Source organism: Schistocerca piceifrons, chromosome 1, assembly GCF_021461385.2.
Source record: "Schistocerca piceifrons isolate TAMUIC-IGC-003096 chromosome 1, iqSchPice1.1, whole genome shotgun sequence".
In the NCBI taxonomy this organism is placed as follows: Eukaryota; Metazoa; Arthropoda; class Insecta; order Orthoptera; family Acrididae; genus Schistocerca; species Schistocerca piceifrons.
This window is the reverse complement of record NC_060138.1, coordinates 863,871,575-863,891,737: the sequence shown is the minus strand read 5'-3', so window position 1 is coordinate 863,891,737 and position 20,163 is coordinate 863,871,575. Positions and strand designations below refer to the sequence as shown.

General features: G+C 39.8%; 1 protein-coding gene across 2 annotated transcripts in view; it reads left to right on the top strand.

Moving 5' to 3' along the window:
* LOC124716128 (cadherin-87A) overlaps positions 1 to 20,163 on the top strand; it is a 725,215-nt gene that overhangs the window by 654,115 nt on the left and 50,937 nt on the right. For both annotated transcript variants that reach the window (XM_047243147.1, XM_047243148.1), the window contains 6 exons: positions 6,756 to 6,976; positions 7,067 to 7,264; positions 14,561 to 14,732; positions 14,832 to 15,034; positions 15,604 to 15,718; positions 19,925 to 20,163. The exon at positions 19,925 to 20,163 is cut by the window's right edge and continues 51 nt beyond it. In XM_047243147.1, the coding sequence (XP_047099103.1) occupies positions 6,756 to 6,976; positions 7,067 to 7,264; positions 14,561 to 14,732; positions 14,832 to 15,034; positions 15,604 to 15,718; positions 19,925 to 20,163 (1,148 nt within the window). The remainder of the gene's footprint in view (positions 1 to 6,755; positions 6,977 to 7,066; positions 7,265 to 14,560; positions 14,733 to 14,831; positions 15,035 to 15,603; positions 15,719 to 19,924) is intronic.

Genomic DNA, 20,163 nt, shown 5'->3' with positions numbered 1-20,163 from the left:
TGCCCTCACCCACCTAATCCTTCACCTACACATCAACTTAGCCAATGAACACACCCGTCATCTCCTATGGGTGAGGGCAATGGATTGTTTAGTTTGGAACTGTTATAGGGACTGATGGAAAGAAGGGTTGCAGCCAGAGATGGGAACTTTAAGTGTGAGGCCTTTGGGGGTAATGCCAAATGTTAGACAAGCCTGAGAAAATAGAATATGGGAGCATAATCTGGCTAGGGCGAAGGCATGTTTGCGTCCACATTAAACCCACCAACAAGCAACAGTACCTCCATTATGACAGCTGCCACCCATTCCACATCAAACGGTCCCTTTCCTACAGCCTAGGTCTTCGTGGCAAACGTATCTGCTCCAGTCCGGAATCCCTGAACCATTACACCAACAACCTGACAACAGCTTTCGCATCCCGTAACTACCCTCCCGACCTGGTACAGAAGCAAATAACCAGAACCACTTCCTCATCCTCTCAAACCCAGAACCTCGCACAGAAGAACCATAAAAGTGCCCCACTTGTGACAGGATACTTTCCGGGACTGGACCAGACTCTGAATGTGGCTCTCCAGCAGGGATACGACTTCCTCAAATCCTGCCCTGAAATGAGATCCATCCTTCACGAAATCCTCCCCACTCCACCAAGAGTGTCTTTCTGTCGTCCACCTAACCTTCGTAACCTGTTAGTTCATCCCTATGAAATCCCCAAACCACCTTCCCTACCCTCTGGCTCCTACCCTTGTAACCGCCCCCGGTGTAAAACCTGTCCCATGCAGCCTCCCACCACCACCTACTCCAGTCCTGTAACCCGGAAGGTGTACACGATCAAAGACAGAGCCACGTGTGAAAGCACCCACGTGATTTACCAACTGAGCTGCCTACACTGTGATGCATTCTATGTGGGAATGACCAGCAACAAACTGTCCATTCGCATGAATGGACACAGGCAGACAGTGTTTGTTGGTAATGAGGATCACCCTGTGGCTAAACATGCCTTGGTGCACGGCCAGCACATCTTGGCACAGTGTTACACCGTCCGGGTTATCTGGATACTTCCCAACAACACCAACCTATCCGAACTCCGGAGATGGGAACTTGCTCTTTACTATAGCCTCTCTTCTCGTTACCCACCAGGACTCAAATCTCCGCTAATTTCAAGTTGCCGCCACTGATACCTCACCTGTCATTCAACAACATCTTTGCCTTTGCACTTCCGCCTCGACTGACATCTCTGCCCAAACTCTTTGTCTTTAAATATGTCTGCTTGTGTCTGTATATGTGTGGATGGATATGTGTGTGTGTGCGAGTGTATACCCGTCCATTTTTCCCCCTAAGGTATGTGTTTCCGCTCCCGAGATTGGAATGACTCCTTACCCTCTCCCTTAAAACCCACATCCTTTCGTCTTTCCCTCTCCTTCACTCTTTCCTGATGAGGCAACGGTTTGTTGCGAAAGCTTGAATTTTGTGTGTTTGTTTGTGTGTCTATCGACCTGCCAGCGCTTTCGTTTGGTAAGTCACATCATCTTTGTTTTTTATATATATATATATATATATATATATATATATATATATATATATATATATATATATATATATATATATATATATACTGCAAGTCTTTCACTTTGCACTAACTGAGAATAGATACTAAGATTCATACTGCCCATGAAAAGGACTTTCCTGGCTGATTTTAATGTAGAATGTGACCATAAACATCAGACTATGACAGCACTGCAATTTCAGCTCCATAGAGCCATCTTGTTGTGTGTTTGAGCATGTGAGATTTGTCACTGCTATTAACTCATGTTTAACCTCATCAGCATAAATAATTCACATTTTTCAGCTTATGTTCAATTTGGAACTCATACCCTTTGAGAAATACCTATGAAACAGGAAAATGAAAATAAAGAGGTGAATTATTGTCTGTGCTGACAACTATTACACTGCTGGCTAAATTATTACTTGCACAATGACTGATAGTATAAGGACCAATGTCACAATTTGGACTTTACAAAGATATTTCTTTTAGACACACTTTTCTTTTCTGGTCATTACTGGCATTGGTGTGCACTTGACAAACAAATGTCAAGTGTGGTTTTTTCCCACTTTTGATGATATCTTTTTGGCAGAACATTGCCACTAAATCTGCTCAGGCCAAGACCTGGAGATGAAACTGTTTCTTGGTGTTCATTATATTACATTGAAAAATGATTTCCCAACTCTACATGCAACTAGGAGAGGATTCATTTATTTTCTTTCACCAATATTTTGTGTCTCCTTATAAAGTAAGAATGCATTTGTGATGGCCATAATGCACTATGTCGTTTTTGTTGTGGTCTTCAGTCCTGAGACTGGTTTGATGCAGCTCTCCATGCTACTCTATCCTGAGCAAGCTTCTTCATCTCCCAGTACTTAACTGCAACCAATTTGCTTAGTGTATTCATCTCTTGGTCTCCCTCTACGATTTTTACCCTCCACACTGCCCTCCAATGCTAAATTTGTGATCCCCTGATGCTTCAGAACATGTTCTACCAACCGATCCCGTTTTCTTGTCAAGTTGTGCCACAAACTCCTCTTCTCCCCAATTCTATTCAATACCGACTCATTAGTTATGTGATCTACCCATCCAATCTTCAGCATTCTTGTGTAGCACCACATTTCGAAAGCTTCTATTCTCTTCTTGTCCAAACTATTTATCGTCCATGCTTCACTTCCGTACATGGCTACACTCCATACAAATACTTTCAGAAACAACTTCCTGATACTTAAATCTATACGCGATGTTAACAAATTTCTCTTCTTCAGAAACGCTTTCCTTGCCATCTTATATTCTCCTTTCAAGACACTGTCCATTCCGTTCAATTGCTCTTCCAAGCCCTTTGCTGTCCCTGACAGAATTACAATGTCATCGGCAAACCTCAAAGTTTTTATTTCTTCTCCATGGGTTTTAATACCTACAACAAATTTTTCTTTTGTTTCCTTTACTGCTTGCTCAATATACAGATTGAACAACATTGGGGAGAGGCTACAACCCTGTCTCACTCCCTTCCCAACCACTGCTTCCCTTTCATGTCCCTCGACTCTTACAACTGCCATCTGGTTTCTGTACAAACTGTAAATAGCCTTTCGCTCCCTGTATTTTACCCCTGTCACCTTTAGAATGTGAAAGAGAGTATTCCAGTCAACATTGTCAAAAGCTTTCTCTAAGTCTACAAATGCTAGAAACGTAGGTTTGCCTTTCCTTAATTTTTCTTCTAAGATAAGTCTTAAGGTCAGTATTGCCTCACGTGTTCCAACATTTCTACGGAATCCAAACCGATCTTCCCTGAGGTTGGCTTCTACCAGTTTTTCCATTCGTCTGTAAAGAATTCGCGTTAGTATTTTGCAGCTGTGACTTATTAAACTGACAGTTCGGTAATTTTCACATCTGTCAACACCTGCTTTCTTTGGGATTGGAATTATTATATTCTTCTTGAAGTCTGAGGGTATTTCGCCTGTCTCATACATCTTGCTCACCAGATGGTAGAGTTTTGTCAGGACTGGCTCTCCCAAGGCCGTCAGTAGTCCCAATGGAATGTTGTCTACTCCTTGAGCCTTGATTCAACTCAGGTCTTTCAGAGCTCTGTCAAACTCTTCACGCAGTATCGTATCTCCCATTTCATATACATCCTCTTCCATTTCTATAATATTGTCCTCAAGTACATCGCCCTATTCATACAAAGGTCTCTCTAATTTTCCTGTAGGCAATATCTATCTTGCCCCTAGTGAGATAAGTGTCTACATCCTTACATTTGTCCTCTAGCCATTCCTCTAGCCATCCCTGATTAGCCATTTTGCACTTCCTGTCGATCTCATTTTTGAGACGTTTGTATTCCTTTTTGCCTGCTTCATTTACTGCATTTTTATATTTTCTCCTTTCATCAATTAAATTCAATATTTCTTCTGTTACCCAAGGATTTCTATTAGCCCTCGTATTTTTACCTACTTGATCCTCTGCTGCCTTCACTACTTCATCCCTCAGAGCTACCCATTCTTCTTCTATTGTATTTCTTTCCCCCATTCCTGTCAATTGCTCCCTTATGCTCTCCCTGAAACTTTGTACAACCTCTGGTTCTTTCTTTCAGTTTATCCAGATCCCATCTCCTTAAATTCCCACCTTCTTGCAGTTTCTTCAGTTTTAATCTACAGTTCATAACCAATAGATTGTGGTCAGAGTCCACATCTGCCCCTGGAAATGTCTTACAATTTAAAACCTGGTTCCTAAATCTCTGTCTTACCATTATATAATCTATCTGATACCTACTAGTATCTCCAGGGTTCTTCCATGTATACAACCTCCTTTCATGATTCATGAACCAAGTGTTTGCTATGATCAAGTTATGCTCTGTACAGAACTACCAGGCGGCTTCCTCTTTCATTTCTTAGCCCCAATCCATATTCACCTACTATGTTGCCTTCTCTCCCTTTTCCTTCTCTCGAATTCCAGTCACCCATGACTATTAAATTTTCATCTCCCTTCACTACCCGAATAATTTCATTTATCTCATCATACATTTCATCAATTTCTTCATCCTCTGCAGAGCTAGTTGGCATATGAACTTTTACTACTGTAGGAGGCATGGGCTTCATGTCTATCTTAGCCATAATAATGCGTTCACTATGCTGTTTGTAGTAGCTTACCCGCGCTCCTGTTTTTTTATTCATTATTAAACCTACTCCTGCATTACCCCTATTTGATTTTGTATTTATAACCCTGTATTCACCTGACCAAAAGTCTTGTTCCTCCTGCCACTGAACTTTACTAATTCCCACTATATCTAACTTTAACCTATCCATTTCCCTTTTTAAATTTTCTAACCTACCTGCCCGATTAAGGAATCTGACATTCCACGCTCCGATCCGTGGAACACCAGTTTTCTTTCTCCTGATAACGACGTCCTCTTGAGCAGTCCCCGCCCGGAGATCCGAATGGGGGACTATTTTACCTCCGGAAAATTTTACCCAAGAGGATGCCATCATCATTTAACCATACATTAAAGCTGCATGCCCTCGGGAAAAATTACGGCTCTAGTTTCCCCTTGCTTTCAGCCGTTTGCAGTACCAGCACAGCAAAGCTGTTTTGGTTAGTGTTACAAGGCCAGATCAGTCAATCATCCAGACTGTTGCCCCTGCAACTACTGAAAAGGCTGCTGCCCCTCTTCAGGAACCACAAGTTTGTCTGGCCTCTCAACAGATACCCCTCCGTTGTGGTTGCACCTACGGTACGGCCATCTGTATCGCTGAGGCACGCAAGCCTCCCCACCAATGCAAGGTCCATGGTTCATGGGGAGGGGAGGGGGGGGAGATAATGCACTAATAGAAGAAGAATTTCTTCCTCCATTAGAATGAACATGATGCATGAATGACTGAATTAATGAAATGCATGTTTGTTTTTCTTGGGGATTAATTTTTTATTTCTTTCTACCAAATTTTATGGTAGTTGTCTGTAACGTGGGGAACAGATTTTTGCCTTTCAAAAAGCAGTAAATTGAAAATCACCAGAGATAAAATAACATTTTGTTTATTCTTTTATGTTAGTATTTAAAATAATTTATTTTTAGAAATAAACAGAAAAAATACTATAGGTGAATTACACCCTTGACATTATGATCCCATTAATCATCGTCTTTTGAGAAGAACTCTTATACTGAAATTGTCTGGAGCACATACTTCAGTGGTTTGAACATAAGAAGGCAAGTTGTGGGGCATTATGTGGGTTGGTAAGAGGCAGTGTACCACATGAGGCTGCAGCTAGTAGTACCGTTCTGTCATGTCTGACTGTAGCGTGCACAAGCATTTGATTTTCGTGCTAGTGTAGATATGGTGAAGACAATTAACAACTGGTGTTTTCATAATGGGTAACGTAGAGTAAATATGACAAGTATTTTCTTAAGAAGTAATAGCAGAAGTTTTCTGAGCATATAACTTTATCTAGGGACAGTCAGAAACAGGAACAATGAGCCAATGTGGCAATTACACCAGCACTAGCAGAAACCAGGATAGGTAATGGTAGGAAACTGTAGCATGAGACAAGGACAGAGAGCACGAACATGATGCCATGAAGTTTGATCTGTCCCTCTCTGTGCAGACTGTATTAAACATACAGCCTTTTCTTGAAGAATATTCAAACAATAAGTGAATGGTGTCAAATATTTAACTAAAAGAACAGGTGCCTTTTTGTTTCTTATTCATTTGCAAATATATAAGGGGTAATTAATTACTAATTAATCATATTCCGTATTTGTTGAGAAATAGCTTGCAACAGTTATTCTCTTTTCGTATTCATGACAATTCTACAAAGCATTGTGTCAATTGATTTCTAGAAGAGAAAAAAAAATTACTTCTGGAAACAATGTATTTTACAACTGCAGTTGATGAAATACATGTAAGAATACAATGCAACTGAATCTAATGTTACTAGCTATATCAAAATATCCCAGCCAGTATGGAATTCTTGGCAGTGGATTAGATATAATGGTCTTTTCACCCCATACAGGAACAGAATGTGGAAATAATGATAGCTGATATGCTTCTGTGTGACTTATTACAAGCCTAATTTTCATCCAATCCTCCATTTGGTACTCAGGTTTATTCACCCCCCCCCCCCCCCGCCCTATATCACATACTTTTTCTGTCAATAATTAGTATGATAACACAATCTTATTTCCAATGCCAATGATCTGATTTTATGTAGTTAATGTTCTTCTTTGTTGCAGATGTTTTCCACCTAGATCCAGTATCTGGAATATTATATGCTACAACATCACTTGTCGGAAAACCAAGGAAGTTCCACATAGTGGTAGAGGCAAGAGATGGCGATGGTCTCGGAAAACATGCGGATAATGCCACTGTGGAAATAAAAATACTTTCTGTGAATCAGAATAAACCAGAATTTATAATGCCTGCTCTTGCCAATGCCACAGTTGAGGTTCCTGAGGTAATTAATATTTCTGTACAAGTATTCTTGAAGAAAAAGCGGAGAGGTATGGATTTTAAGTCTATTCATTTCTGTTATATTTGTTTGCAGAATGCTGGCATCGCAAATTATTTGGTCATGACAGTGAAAGCTGTTGATAAAGATTCTGGAGAAAATGGCCGAATTAGCTACCATCTCAGGGTTGGAAATAACATAACACAGGAAACTAATGAGTTCTCTATCAATGCTGACACCGGTGAACTAAGAACTAAAATAATTTTGGACAGAGAAGTTCAAGCTAAGTATGAAGTAAGTATTTTTTGCTCATAACATGTGTTTTTATATGCATGGGTAATGTCACCAAAGTATAAATTACAATATTATATTTTGTGCACACATAGAAATTATTTTTACAATATTTTAAAATTAAATAAATCAAATTGTTGGACAATAACTAATTCCATATTGAACATTTGGTTTTATATGAAATTTAGTACTATACTTATTTCTGGAGTAGGACTGTTTGTTACATTATTATTCATGTTAAATCCAAAGTATACAGACATTTATGAATAATCTGCTACTTAAATCACTTTTCAAAAATGTCTTTTGTCAAAATATTAAGATCATTTTGTAGACAAATATGAAAGGCAGCTCCTTTGACATCCTCTTTTTTTCTGTTAAAATTAGTCTTCTGTTAACCAAATGGAAGTCTGTTTTATGCCTTGTACCATGGTTGTGAATATGTATATTCCTGTTTGTGACCTTAATGTCTTCTTTCACCAGAATAATGGTTTGTAGCATACACATGGCATTAACTGCGAGTTTATTAAAACTAGTAAACAAGTTTCTACGTAATGTTCCTTGTTTCCCTTCCACTACAATACTCAAGGCTCTTACTTGCAATATGAAAACCCTTTACATATTAGTTTGGCAGGTCCCACCTCACAGTAGTATTCCATAAGACAAGAAAGTAGGCAGTCCAAAGTAGACAGTCCAGAGGGTTTCAGAATGAAGGTTTTGTGATCATCTCCCGTAACACATAGATAGGACATTACAATTTTGCAGGCATGGTCAGCCTGCAGCTTCCATGAAAGTCAGTCATCTGTGTAGAAACCCAAAAATTTACGTCCTGAACTGGTTTTTGCGAGAATCTCATCATTCACAATATTTTGTCTCTTTGAACCACTCAGTTTAAAGTGTACAATATTTGTTTTTTCTATGTTGACTTTTAAGTTGTCTTCTTTAATGTGAGCTCTTGCCTTTTCAAAAATGTTTGTATCAGTTCATCAAAGTTGGGCAAAGCATACATAGCGATCAGATGCCTATTATCTGGAGAACTTGGCAAATCATTTACATAATGTATGAAGTGGAATGTAACTAAAATGGAGCCCTGAAGGAGACAAAAATGTATAATTCTTATTCTTGGCCATCTCCTCTCTAGTACTTTTCCATTATCATGGTAAAAATCATGAAGGGAGACCAAGAGATGAATACAGTCAGCAGATTCAGAAGGATGTAGGTTGCAGTAGTTACTTGGAGATGAAGAGGCTTGCCCAGGTAGAGAAGCATGTAGAGCTGCATCAAGCCAGTCATTGGACTGAAGACCACGACAATAACACATAATTTGTGCTCATTGTTGTCTGACTTTTAAATATGTGTCTAGTAACTACATGTGTTTTCCAGTAACACCATTTATCACAGTTTCTGGCAATAATGCCCCATGTTGTTCTGTGGCGCTTATGAAATCGACACCAACATTAATGCATCCATCTTTGAACTAAGCTAAGATTATCTTTGGCCTCTTCCGCCATAGCCAGTTCTTTGTGAGCCTTGCTTGTGTAAAGTGGTGAATAAATGAACTACTGCTACTGCCACTGGCAACATTTCCGTCATCACCAACGGCACGGTTCACAAGCTTCACCTCACTCCAGGGCCCCCGATCTCCAGTAAACCACGTCGACTTTGTCCCGAGCAACTCTCCTATCTTAAAAATCAGATTTCTGAGCTACTAAGGTCCAGCGTCATTGTCAACGCTTCATCAAAAAAGTGCTATTCGACCTAAAATTCTGCTTTGCATATCTTGATGACATTCTTATGTTCAGCTCCTCCGTTGAGGACAACATTCGACATGTGCAAACTGTTATGAACACACTCGCGGAACCAGGCATTGAAACCAACCAGGACAAGTTGCAGCTACATCAACCCGCTGTCACTTTTCTTGGTTTTCGGGTCTCTGCTGACAGCATTTCACTGCCCCCTGAGAAAGTATAAACAATACTAAACCTACCCAGACCTCCATCATTCAAAGAGCTCTGGCACTTTCTGGGGACTGTTAATTATTATCACCGACATCTACCTCGGGCTGTGGAGATTCAGGCTCCACTGACGGACGCCTTGGCAGGTACCAACACTTCTGGATCTCGGCCCGTTCCATGGACCTCTGCTATGACTGACTCTTTCACTGCCCTCAAAAATCTTCTTGCCGAGGCCTGCACCATCATGCATACTCATCCCAATGCGCAGCTTTTCCTCACCACGGACGCGAGCGATACTGCCATCGGCGCTGTCCTTAGCCAGACAATCCACGGCCACACTTTGCCTCTGCAGTTTTTCTTGTGCAAGCTCACCAATGCACAATGGAAATATTCCGCGTTTGACAGGGAGTTGCTCTCGGTCTATGAAGCGATCAAGCATTTTAAGACTGACGTTGAGGGACGCCCTTTCTATGTGTTAAAGGACCACAAACCCCTGGCTGCGGCCATTACAAACCCGCCAGCAGACCTGCCTCCTCGCTGCTTCAGATACATGGACTTCATATCTCAGTTCACCACCGATGTCAGACACATAAAGGGTGCTGACAATATAGTTGCTGATTTCCTTTCACGAGTTGACGCCGTCCGTTTGCTGTTAAACCTCTCTGAACTGCCTAACCTCCAACCTGCCGACGAGGAAACACAAAACCCGATTTCAGACTCTACCTCATCACTACACTTCATCCGCACCACCTTCCTTGGCATTTATGGTGAGATCTGGTGCGACGACAGTACGGGCATGTTATGCCCCATCATCCCAACCATGCTCCGTCGAGCTGTCTTCAACGCATTGCATAATTTAGCCCACCCTGGTGTTCGTGCGTCCGCCCACCTCGTAGCGGAGCGCTTTGTGTGAGGAAACGTCAACAAGGACTGCCAGCAATGGGCAAGCTCCTGCGTCGCGTGCCAACGCTGCAAAGTACACAAGCACACTTCACCCCCCCCCTCGGCACCTTTTCGATCCCTCCTGGGGATTTCCAGCATATTTATATTGACATTGTCGCCCCCCCCCCCCCTCGCCTCTAACGGCTTTCATTATGTTCTCTCGCCTATCGACCGAACAACTCGCTGGGTCAAGGCTGTCCCCCTCCCCAATATTATGGCAGAAACTGTTGCTCAAGCTTTCGTCGAGTCATGGGTATCGCGTTTTGGATGTCCAGCTATCATCATGACTGACCAGGGCAGACAATTTGAGTCGGCCCTGTTTAACGAGATTTGTAACATTTGCGGCATCCGGCGCATCCATACCACAGCATATCACCCGCAAAGTAACGGGCTAGTTGAGTGCTGGCACCGCATTTTCAAGGCGGCTCTTCGATGCCACGACTCTCTGTGGACGGAGGCCCTTCCCCTTGTGCTACTCGGCATTTGTGCGATCTATAAGGAAGACCTCAAAGGCACAATAGCCAAGTTCGTATACGGCCAGAACATTGTTCTCTCTGGCGAACTTGTGAGCCCTTCCGCTTCCTCCCTCAGTCTGACTTACCTTCCTTCGTGGACCGCGTCAGACGCCCCTTCATCAACCTCCATATCCCTCTGCCCGCCAGCCACTCCTGCCCTAAGGTTCATGTCCCGAAATCTCTGGACAATTGCGAGTATGTCATGCTCCGAGATGACACTGTCTGTGCTCCCCTCCAACCTCCATATACCGGACCGTACCAAGTTCCCCGGTGCTCAGCCAACACCTATCGCATCCAGATGAAAGATTCAGCTGTTACAGTCTCTCTCAACAGACTTAAGCCTGCTCATGTTGTGCCTTCTTCTACCCCCCTTCAGGCCACGACCACGCCACTCACTGTCGTGGCTCACAACGCTCCGACCACTCCCTCCACGTTGGACTTACATACTCGGTCAGGTGACTTCCAGCTCCAGTCGTCGAGCTCTCCTCCGACCTCGCCCTCTACTCCGGTCCGTGGAGTGACCACATGCTCCCCACATCGAGCTTACCTACGATCACACCCTCGCCGCCGGACCCTTCGCCGGTCCCTTCAACCTATCCACCATCGCCTGCCTCGCCCTGTCGAGGTTTCTCACGCCATCCCATCTTGAACGTGCCCTCGCTCAAGGTGTTTGTGCCTGTCCCCCCGGACATAATCCACGACATCTCAATAATACTGCGCGATTATACACTGTTCATCATGTGTTTCTCTTCATCCAGTGCTCATGACACAACCTCCGCCATTCCCTGCCACCTGGTGAAATGTGTTTCCCTCCCACCCGACGTCAACCTGGACATGCTCCGTGTTTTTGCCACGCCCACCGGAGACATTGTCGTCGTCGCTCCGTTTCACCCACAAACCGCCGGCCTACCTCTTGCCGCACGACCAGCATGCCCTGTATGATGCCCCGCTCGTGTCAGCGACTTCCAGGTTTGGTGGCCGAATCTTCCTTCACAACATCTACCCACACAGCTCCCCGACGACGCTGTCGAGCTGACCATGGCCCGGCTCCTGCGGACAACTCCTGCCAACGCCATAGTCACTCCCCCCCTGCCTCTCAAGAGTACTCCGTATTGCGGGGGGGAGGGAGGGGGGGGGCTATGTGGCACCAATGAAATCAACACCAACATCGATCTTTGAACTAAGCTAAGATTATCTTTGGCCTCTTCCACCATAGCCAGTTCTTTGTGAGCCTTGCTTGTGTAAAGTGGTGAATAAATGAACTACTGCTAAATGGGGGTTGTTTGGTGTAACTAACCCAAACTTCTCCCTCAGTGCTATACCAAAATGGTTGGGTGAGGTTGAAGAATAACCTTGCTGCTTGGTACTTTTAATTTATTTTTTCAAGTACATAATGGACAAATTGTAATGCTGCCAATATGATATTCTGCCCTATTCTGAAACAATGCTGGATATAATCTCTCAGCATTGTTGTCATTCTCCTAGATGCTTTTTAACATTATTTTCCAAACCAGTTTACTGAATACCTAAATTAGGGCAATACATCTGCTGTCATGAACATACTTTATTTTCCATCTTTTGTGTAAGGGTTTCAACTAGACAGATAGTACTCAATCTTCAAGAACAAAGTTTATTAGGTGAAGTAATGGTTTCACTGTCTCATGTTTATATTTCTTCAATAGAAATGGTGAAATTTCATCTAAGCCTGCTGATACTGCAGGTAGTGCACCACTGGTTTGCTCGTCAGTGGACTCAAATGTATGTTGTGCATCCTGTTTCTTGCAGCCATCGCTTTCAATAGTATCTATAAAGTGATCATTAAAGATATTGCTAACCAGAAGGAGATCAGAAATGTCATAATGTTTCATGTTTGATTTTAGAGTTGGCTGCACTGTTTCTAATTTTATTTGCAATTGACCAGCAAGACTCTGAAAAATTGTCTGAGCTTCATATCTGTTGTCTGATTCTTTCCATTTTTAATCTCCTAACTTCTCTGTAGAACTGATATTTACATTGCTTCTAGAGGTCTTTATATAACTTGATGTTTAGCAGTCAGTGCAGGCTACACAGATTCTTCATTTTTTCTCTCAGATCTTTTGTTTTAACATACAATGTCAGGCTTTTGTTTTTAAATTTGGATTTTTGTGGATATACACTTTTTTAAATGGGATGTTAGCATTTATGAGCCCAGTCAGTACTTCTAGGAACATATTCCATTTGTTGTTGACCCTAATTGTAGTAATTACTGAGCTTCCTGACTTAAAGTACTGGGTGGCTATAATTAAAATGTAGCTACTCACAGAGGACCAGTGTGGGCTGTAATTATTTGTATGGTGGTGAAACTTTGTTGATATTTTACTGCATTAATGCAAAATCAATTTATGCTGGAAAAATTTTAGTTCCAAATTTGGTCAGTAGGTGCAAATCTGAAACTGTGAATGCGAGAAAGACATGAAGAAATGTTATACATAATGGATTAGGAATGAGATCTGGACAGAAAAGTTCAAACAAGTGAGGAATGCATAATGCTGATCTTATTATTAAATGCCACTTAAGCAAATTGTTTAATATGAGTTCTGGAGATGTTGATGAGATAGAGTACAGCACCTGGTCGTGAAAATTGGTACTTTTTTTCAGCATTAATGCATTACCATACCTACCAAGTTCTGCTGACATATGATAGTTACTGGACCTCCGTGAGTAGATGCACTTTAATGATAACCATGCATTTTGTCTTAATATACCAAAGTTGTTTCCAAATAGTATGGTCTTGTGTTCTTACATTTTTATTGGTTTAAATTTGGTACTACATTTTATCACTAGTGTCTGACCTAAATGGTCTGAGAGGTGGCCATTTATAATGACCACTGAGATGACGTGTTCATAATTTGTTACCTACTGGACTACTGGGTGTATTAACTTTTCTAGAAATTATTAGTTCAATTGGATCTTTAGCCCAGTAAGATAGAATACAATATGTAAAATGCTTTGGTTCTGGACAGTTACATAAAGTGTTGATATTAATATATATGAGTAGCCCACTTCTATGACCCAATATTAATTTACTCAAAAATCCATGAAGTGAAGTGATGCAGTAAGATGTTGCTAGGTGTTAGGTTATAGCCTTCGTATCTGAAATAATGAATTGTCTACTGATTTGTTGTGTAACAATTACAGAAGGAGCAAGGCCTGTGATAAATAATTCAAAAACATCTATTTTTATCACTTATGCCTTGAACATTATAATGCAAATATGATCAATTACTCACGTGTAAATTGAAGTCTATGTGAAATCAAACAATGGAAATTCCAGGATGGAATAACGAAAATATGAAAAAAGTAGACTCTAAGTCACTATGTAGGGGAGATGTTGAGTCATAAACAGGTACAATGAAAAAACTGCTATAACTTTTGCTTTCAGCCAGAAGACATCCTTCTGAAGTAGGAAACACACACACCTTCACACAAGTACAATTCACATACACATGACCACTTTGTCTGATAGCGACCAGAGACAGTGGCCATGAGTGTGTGTATTGTGTCTTATAAATGTGTGGTAGTTAGTTAATTTCATGTTCCATGGATCATTTGCACAATGAATTGTAATGATGTGGAATGAGTCATTTTACATTCACATCACACATTAATTTGTGAATATGTTTTCTACTTTAAAAGCAGACCTTTTGGCCAGAAGTTAAAACATAGAGCAGTCTTTTTGTTGTGCCTGTCAATGACTCAATGTCTCCTCTATATGGTGAATAGCAATCTATCCTTTTCATATTTAAGTCTGTGCATGACATACACAAATCATAAACACACATTGTTTAGTGTAGCACTGGTGGAGAGTTTATTTGTGAAATAATAATTAAATTTTGCATCTTTGTTTTCAGTTAGTTCTTGTTGCTAAGGACCATGGTTCACCAGTTCCTTATGAAACAATGCATTTCTTAACAGTACTTCTAGTAGATACAGATGACAACAAGCCAGAGTTTCCACTGGATGAAACAGTGAATCCATACAAGTTCCGTGTAGTAGAAAACACACCGGCTCCACAACTTATTGGTATGTTTTCAATTTTTAATTTGCCTTAATATTGGCAGGACTGTTTCTACAGAGACACATTACAAAATGATATGTCATATGCATTATGTTGTGTTACAGGCAGGGTAGAAGCTATTGACAGAGATGAAGGGCAACATGCACGCATATATTATTACATTATTTCTGGGAATGAAGAAGGAGGTTTCTATATTGATAAGACCGATGGTAGTCTCTATGCCAATAAATCATTTGACCGTGAAAAAGAAGAGTTATACATATTGCACATCAAAGCTACAAATGATCCTGATTATTATACTACCCAGGTAATAAGAGATTACAGCCAACCAATTATTATGCATTGCCAGAATACACTGTATTTTTATTATTCTCAGAGATTAATTATGAACCTCGTCATGCTTATATTTAACTGATTTTGAACACGCATATTTTATGTGACCGAACTGGAGGCAGGCTTTTGCTTTCTACAAGTTACTTAAAATGTGCTTTGCTACATTAGCAAATCTAAATGACAGAAAAGTTGTATATTCAACAGTCCCCATATTATTTAAGTTATTTTTTTTTTTAAATAAGATTTTTCATATCAAGTGACCCTGATTTATATTGCTTTCTCTGTCTTTGAAACTATCTGACAATCCACAATAGATAAAGCAAACAAAAATGTGAGGAAAGGTTGAAAAGCATGAGAAATTTTTTAATCTATTAAATATGTCTATGCACCAAACACCCTATTTGTCTACAGGTGAGTGGGTGGCATGCCTTAGTTTTGCTTGCTAGAATGAGTCTGAATGATCCACTCTGGCCAACATTGTCATTTAAACTTGGTTGAAAAGATGTCTTTTTGAATTCACACAACTGTGTTTATCTTTCACAGGAAGAGAAAGCAAAACTAGCCTTTGAGAGAGACACCAGTATAGCACAAATACAAATAACTGTACTGGATGTAAATGACAATGCCCCACATTTCTTGCACAGTGATTATTATGCAGGTGAGTCCAAGCAAATATTTTTGAAATTATAAAGCTAAGTGAGAGATAAAGCTCAACCACATCAGATGTTTATATTTGCGAAGTCTAACTGCAATAGTAAAACACACACGAGATTTCTGCTCGCCATGTGACAATCTGTTCAGTAATCACAATATAAGCTAACATTTTAAAAGACTGAAAGTCAAAATGACTGACATTGTTGAAAACAAAGTACAAAGCATCTCAAGAATCCTTCAGGCAATTATAAAAACTCTTGGATAACACAATAGAGCAAAATCACAGGAGGGAGGGATGGTGAGTGGCAGTTAAGCAAAAGTGAGGTATAATATGGCCCAGTGTGCGTTTTTTTAATAAAGAAGAGCGCAGAAACTTTAGTGACAACATGTGACAATGATTTTGTTTGCACAAGTGACAACACCCTTGATATATTCATCACAAGAAAACATTCTCAATTTGGTCTGTACAATTTTTATTTTATTTGCTATTGGCCAATTTAGCAGTAATTATCAAGCAACATTCAGATAACCTCTATACAACATGTGGCAACAGATTTGACATACAGATCAATCTACATATAAATATTAATATGGTCTGTATAAAATAGGAACAGAAAGTTTGTAAAACATATGGGATAACCATGTACAGTACTTAAATACATATTTGATGTGCCATCACTGAGACTCCATATCACTCAGTGTATGAATATTCCAATTTGATATGCATCCTGTTACTGTTTATAAGTGGTTCCACATGTGGATCAATGGATTCATTTGTATCTGATGTCATATCTTACATAAAGGTTATCTGAATGTTGCCTGATAATAGTTATAAAGTTGAACTTGGGCAGTAGTTAATAAACAGAAAATTATACTCCTCATAACAGCCAAGGTTTTCTTTTGAAAAAATATGTGACAATAATTGAGAGAAGAATCCAGAAAACACTAAAGCACCTGTCAATATTGGCATTATCGTAATTCATATTAAGGCAGATTCATACAAACTGAAAGTATTAAATGAATATTAACAATATTTAAGACAGAAGGAAAACATATATTTAGCAGCCACTGGAGAGGAACAACTGGAAAGGGTCCCATCAACAGTGGGGTTATTAGAGATGGTGTACAAGCTTGGATTGTTTCAAGGATAGGGAAGAAAATCAGCTGTGCCCTTCAAAGGAACCATCCCAGCACTTGCCTGTAGCAATTTAGGGAAATCATGGAAAACTAAAATTTGGATGGGCAGATGCAGATTTGAACTGTTGTCCTCCTGAATTAGAGTCCAGTGTGCTGCAATGCACCATATCACTCAGTGAAACAACTAGAGAGGGGTGACAGATACATACATTTAAAAATATAGCATTTTACAGAATTGTTTTGAGATTCCATTTTAGAAAATAAGAAATAGAATAGCATAAGATCTGGACAAGTCAGTCTGAAACTAGGACCAATACAGTAAAGGAAGCGAATAAATTTTCTGTTCTTTTTTATATATTCATACCATTTGTTCAGATTTGTTTTCTTTGCCTGTTACCAAGGGAGAGTAATGTATATGCATTTGTGTATCTACAGCTACATACGTACCCTGCAGGCCATCATATGGTGCGTGGTGAAGGTTGCCTTGTACCCCTATAGGTCATTCACTTCCCTGTTCCACTCACAAAAGGACTAAGGGAAAAATGACAGTCCATATGCCTCTGTCTGAGCCTCAATTTCTCTTATCTAGCCTTCATGGCCCTTAATCAAAATGTGCATTGGCAGTAGAGGAATCATTCTGCAGTCAACCATAAATGGCGGTTCTCTAAATTTTGTTAATTGTCTTTTACGAAATGGATGTCATTCCCCCTCTGGGGATACTCATTTGAGTTCATGAAGCATCTCTGTAATACTTGCGTGTTGATCAAACCTAACCAGTAACAAATACAGCAGCATGATTCTGAAGTGCTTCGATGGATGTCTTCCTTTAACACGATCTAGTGAGGATCCCAAATACTCGAGCAGTACTCAAGAATAGGTCACACTAATGTTCTGTAAGCAGTCCCCTTTATAGATGACCTACACCTTCCTAGTATTCTCCCAGTAAACTGAAGTCGACGATTCGTGTACCCTACCACCAGCCTCACATGTTTGTTCCATTTCATACTGCTTTGCAATGTTACATCTAGGTATTTAGTTGATGTTACTGGGTCAGGCAGCACATCACTAATATTGTATTTGAAAATTATAGTATTGTTTTTTCTACTCACCTGCATTAACTTACATTTCCCTACATTTATAGCAAGCTGCCATTCATTCCACCAAATACAAATTTTCACAGTCTGTGTCCTCCTCCAGTCACACAGCAACAACAATTTTCCATTCACTACAGCATCATCAGCAAACATTTGCATATGGCTGCTCATTCTGTCCATTGGTTTCCCTAATACCACTCCAAAACACTGCATTGATGTGTAATATCTATGGTATTCACATTAACTGAAATGTTTGTCAAACTGTTTGTTATCTTTGTATTTGCTATTTTATTGAAGACAATATCAGAGAGATGGCAACTGCCCTGAAGCTGACCAATGGATGACACATGCAGTCACTGACCACCACAATCAATGATCTAGCAGTGGCAGCAAAAATTGCACTCACTCATAAATAATTAAGTATCAATGCCTTAGATTTACTTTGACAGTTACCGCATACAGCACCAAAAGATATTAGTTCCAAAATACAGTCCCTAAACATATTAAAAAAAGCATTGAGTCATTAAAAATGTAGTAGTTCTGAAGGCTACGATGGTCTACCAAAGTACTAAAATTTTGTGTGGACTTGATAGGACTAACCCTGACATATCTTTGTAATCAGCTAATGACTCAAGATATATTTGCTGAGAGTCTTAAATATGCTGTAAAAACACTCCTCTATAAAACTGGAGATAAGCAAACCAAATAATTGATCCTTTCACTCCTTCGAGTTTTTTCAATAGTTCTGTGAAAATAAGCTATAATAGAACACTGCCTAAATTTTCTGCGGAGAACTTTTTGTTTGTCTCTCAGTTAGACTTAGAGTATTCACCACAGAGAAATAATTTAAGAAGTGTAGGCTATAACTCACCAAATAGAGGAAGCACTGAGTCACTGATACATGTATAAACAGTATATGCAACTAGGTACGCGCTTCCATTTTCATATGAACCACAGTTATACCAGAGGTCATAAAGGAAATCCTGACAGAGTTCAATGAAAAAGAACTATCCTGTTGGTACATTCTGCGAGTCTGCCAAAACTCTTGATTGGCTGGATTATAAAATTTTACTGGGAAAACTAAAATGATATTGGGATAAATGACATCCCCCTGGCATGTATGAAGCATTACCTTCTTTTCTAAAATCAGACTGGCAGACTGTGTCACAGAAATGAAACTGACTGCAGATTGGAGTAATGTAACTTATTGGAGTCCACACAGATAAGTACTTTGTTGCCATTTTCTTTGAAAACAAAGAGTATAATTAACTAAATATTAAACCACCAGTAGAAGATAAACAGCAGTTAACTATTTAATGTAATGGAGGAGGCAGCAGCTTTTTTGAGGTTAATAGATTTTGTTCTAATTTGTTATGTTGTATTTAGCTAGCATAAGCATAAATAATGTTAAGAAATAAAGAGATACAGTTGTTAATACAGTGTGCACATTAAATTTCTACTACTTGTTAGCCTTTTCTTAAGTATACCTTGACTGATTCCACATCCCTCAATGCTTCCCATTTTGATGGGGTCTAGGGAACATCATCAACAAATGAATGAATGGGTGTGTTATTAGATTTCAGTGCTTTTAGCTCCAACCTTATTTTCCTTTATTTTCAGTTTCTTTATATTTAGTTGGTTATCTGTCTACAGTCTTTTTTTCTTTCAACATTTGTTATAATTCATGCCACTTCTGCTATGTTTTTACAAGGCGTGTTTAGCAGTCAACTTCCAAAAGGTAGCATTTTGTTTTTCAGATTAACATTTCGTCTTGACTTTCTGTTTGGTTAATTTCATTCAGCAGAAAATTAAATGCTGTGAAGACGTAATGTATCCTCTATCTACATTTTGTCCCCTGTGTAGTGTAGCACTTATTTCCCATGCTAGTATATCAACATATTTGTTTCATGCACTTCTAGTTTGTTGTTGTTATTATTATTACCTCATTTTAATTGGTGTCTTTTACTTCTCTTTGGCAGGCATAAATGCAATGGCAAACGTCAATGAATTTGTGTCAAAGCTGTCTGCAACAGATCCCGATTTGGGAGATAATGGCACTGTTCTTTATTACATTGCTGCATCAAATCTATACAAATATGGAGCAAATAAATCATCAGGTTCTATTATACCTTCACCATTCAACATAAGCGAGGAAGGAAAACTAGTCACTGCAAATTACATGGCTGAATATAATCAGGACAGATTTGTGCTTAATATA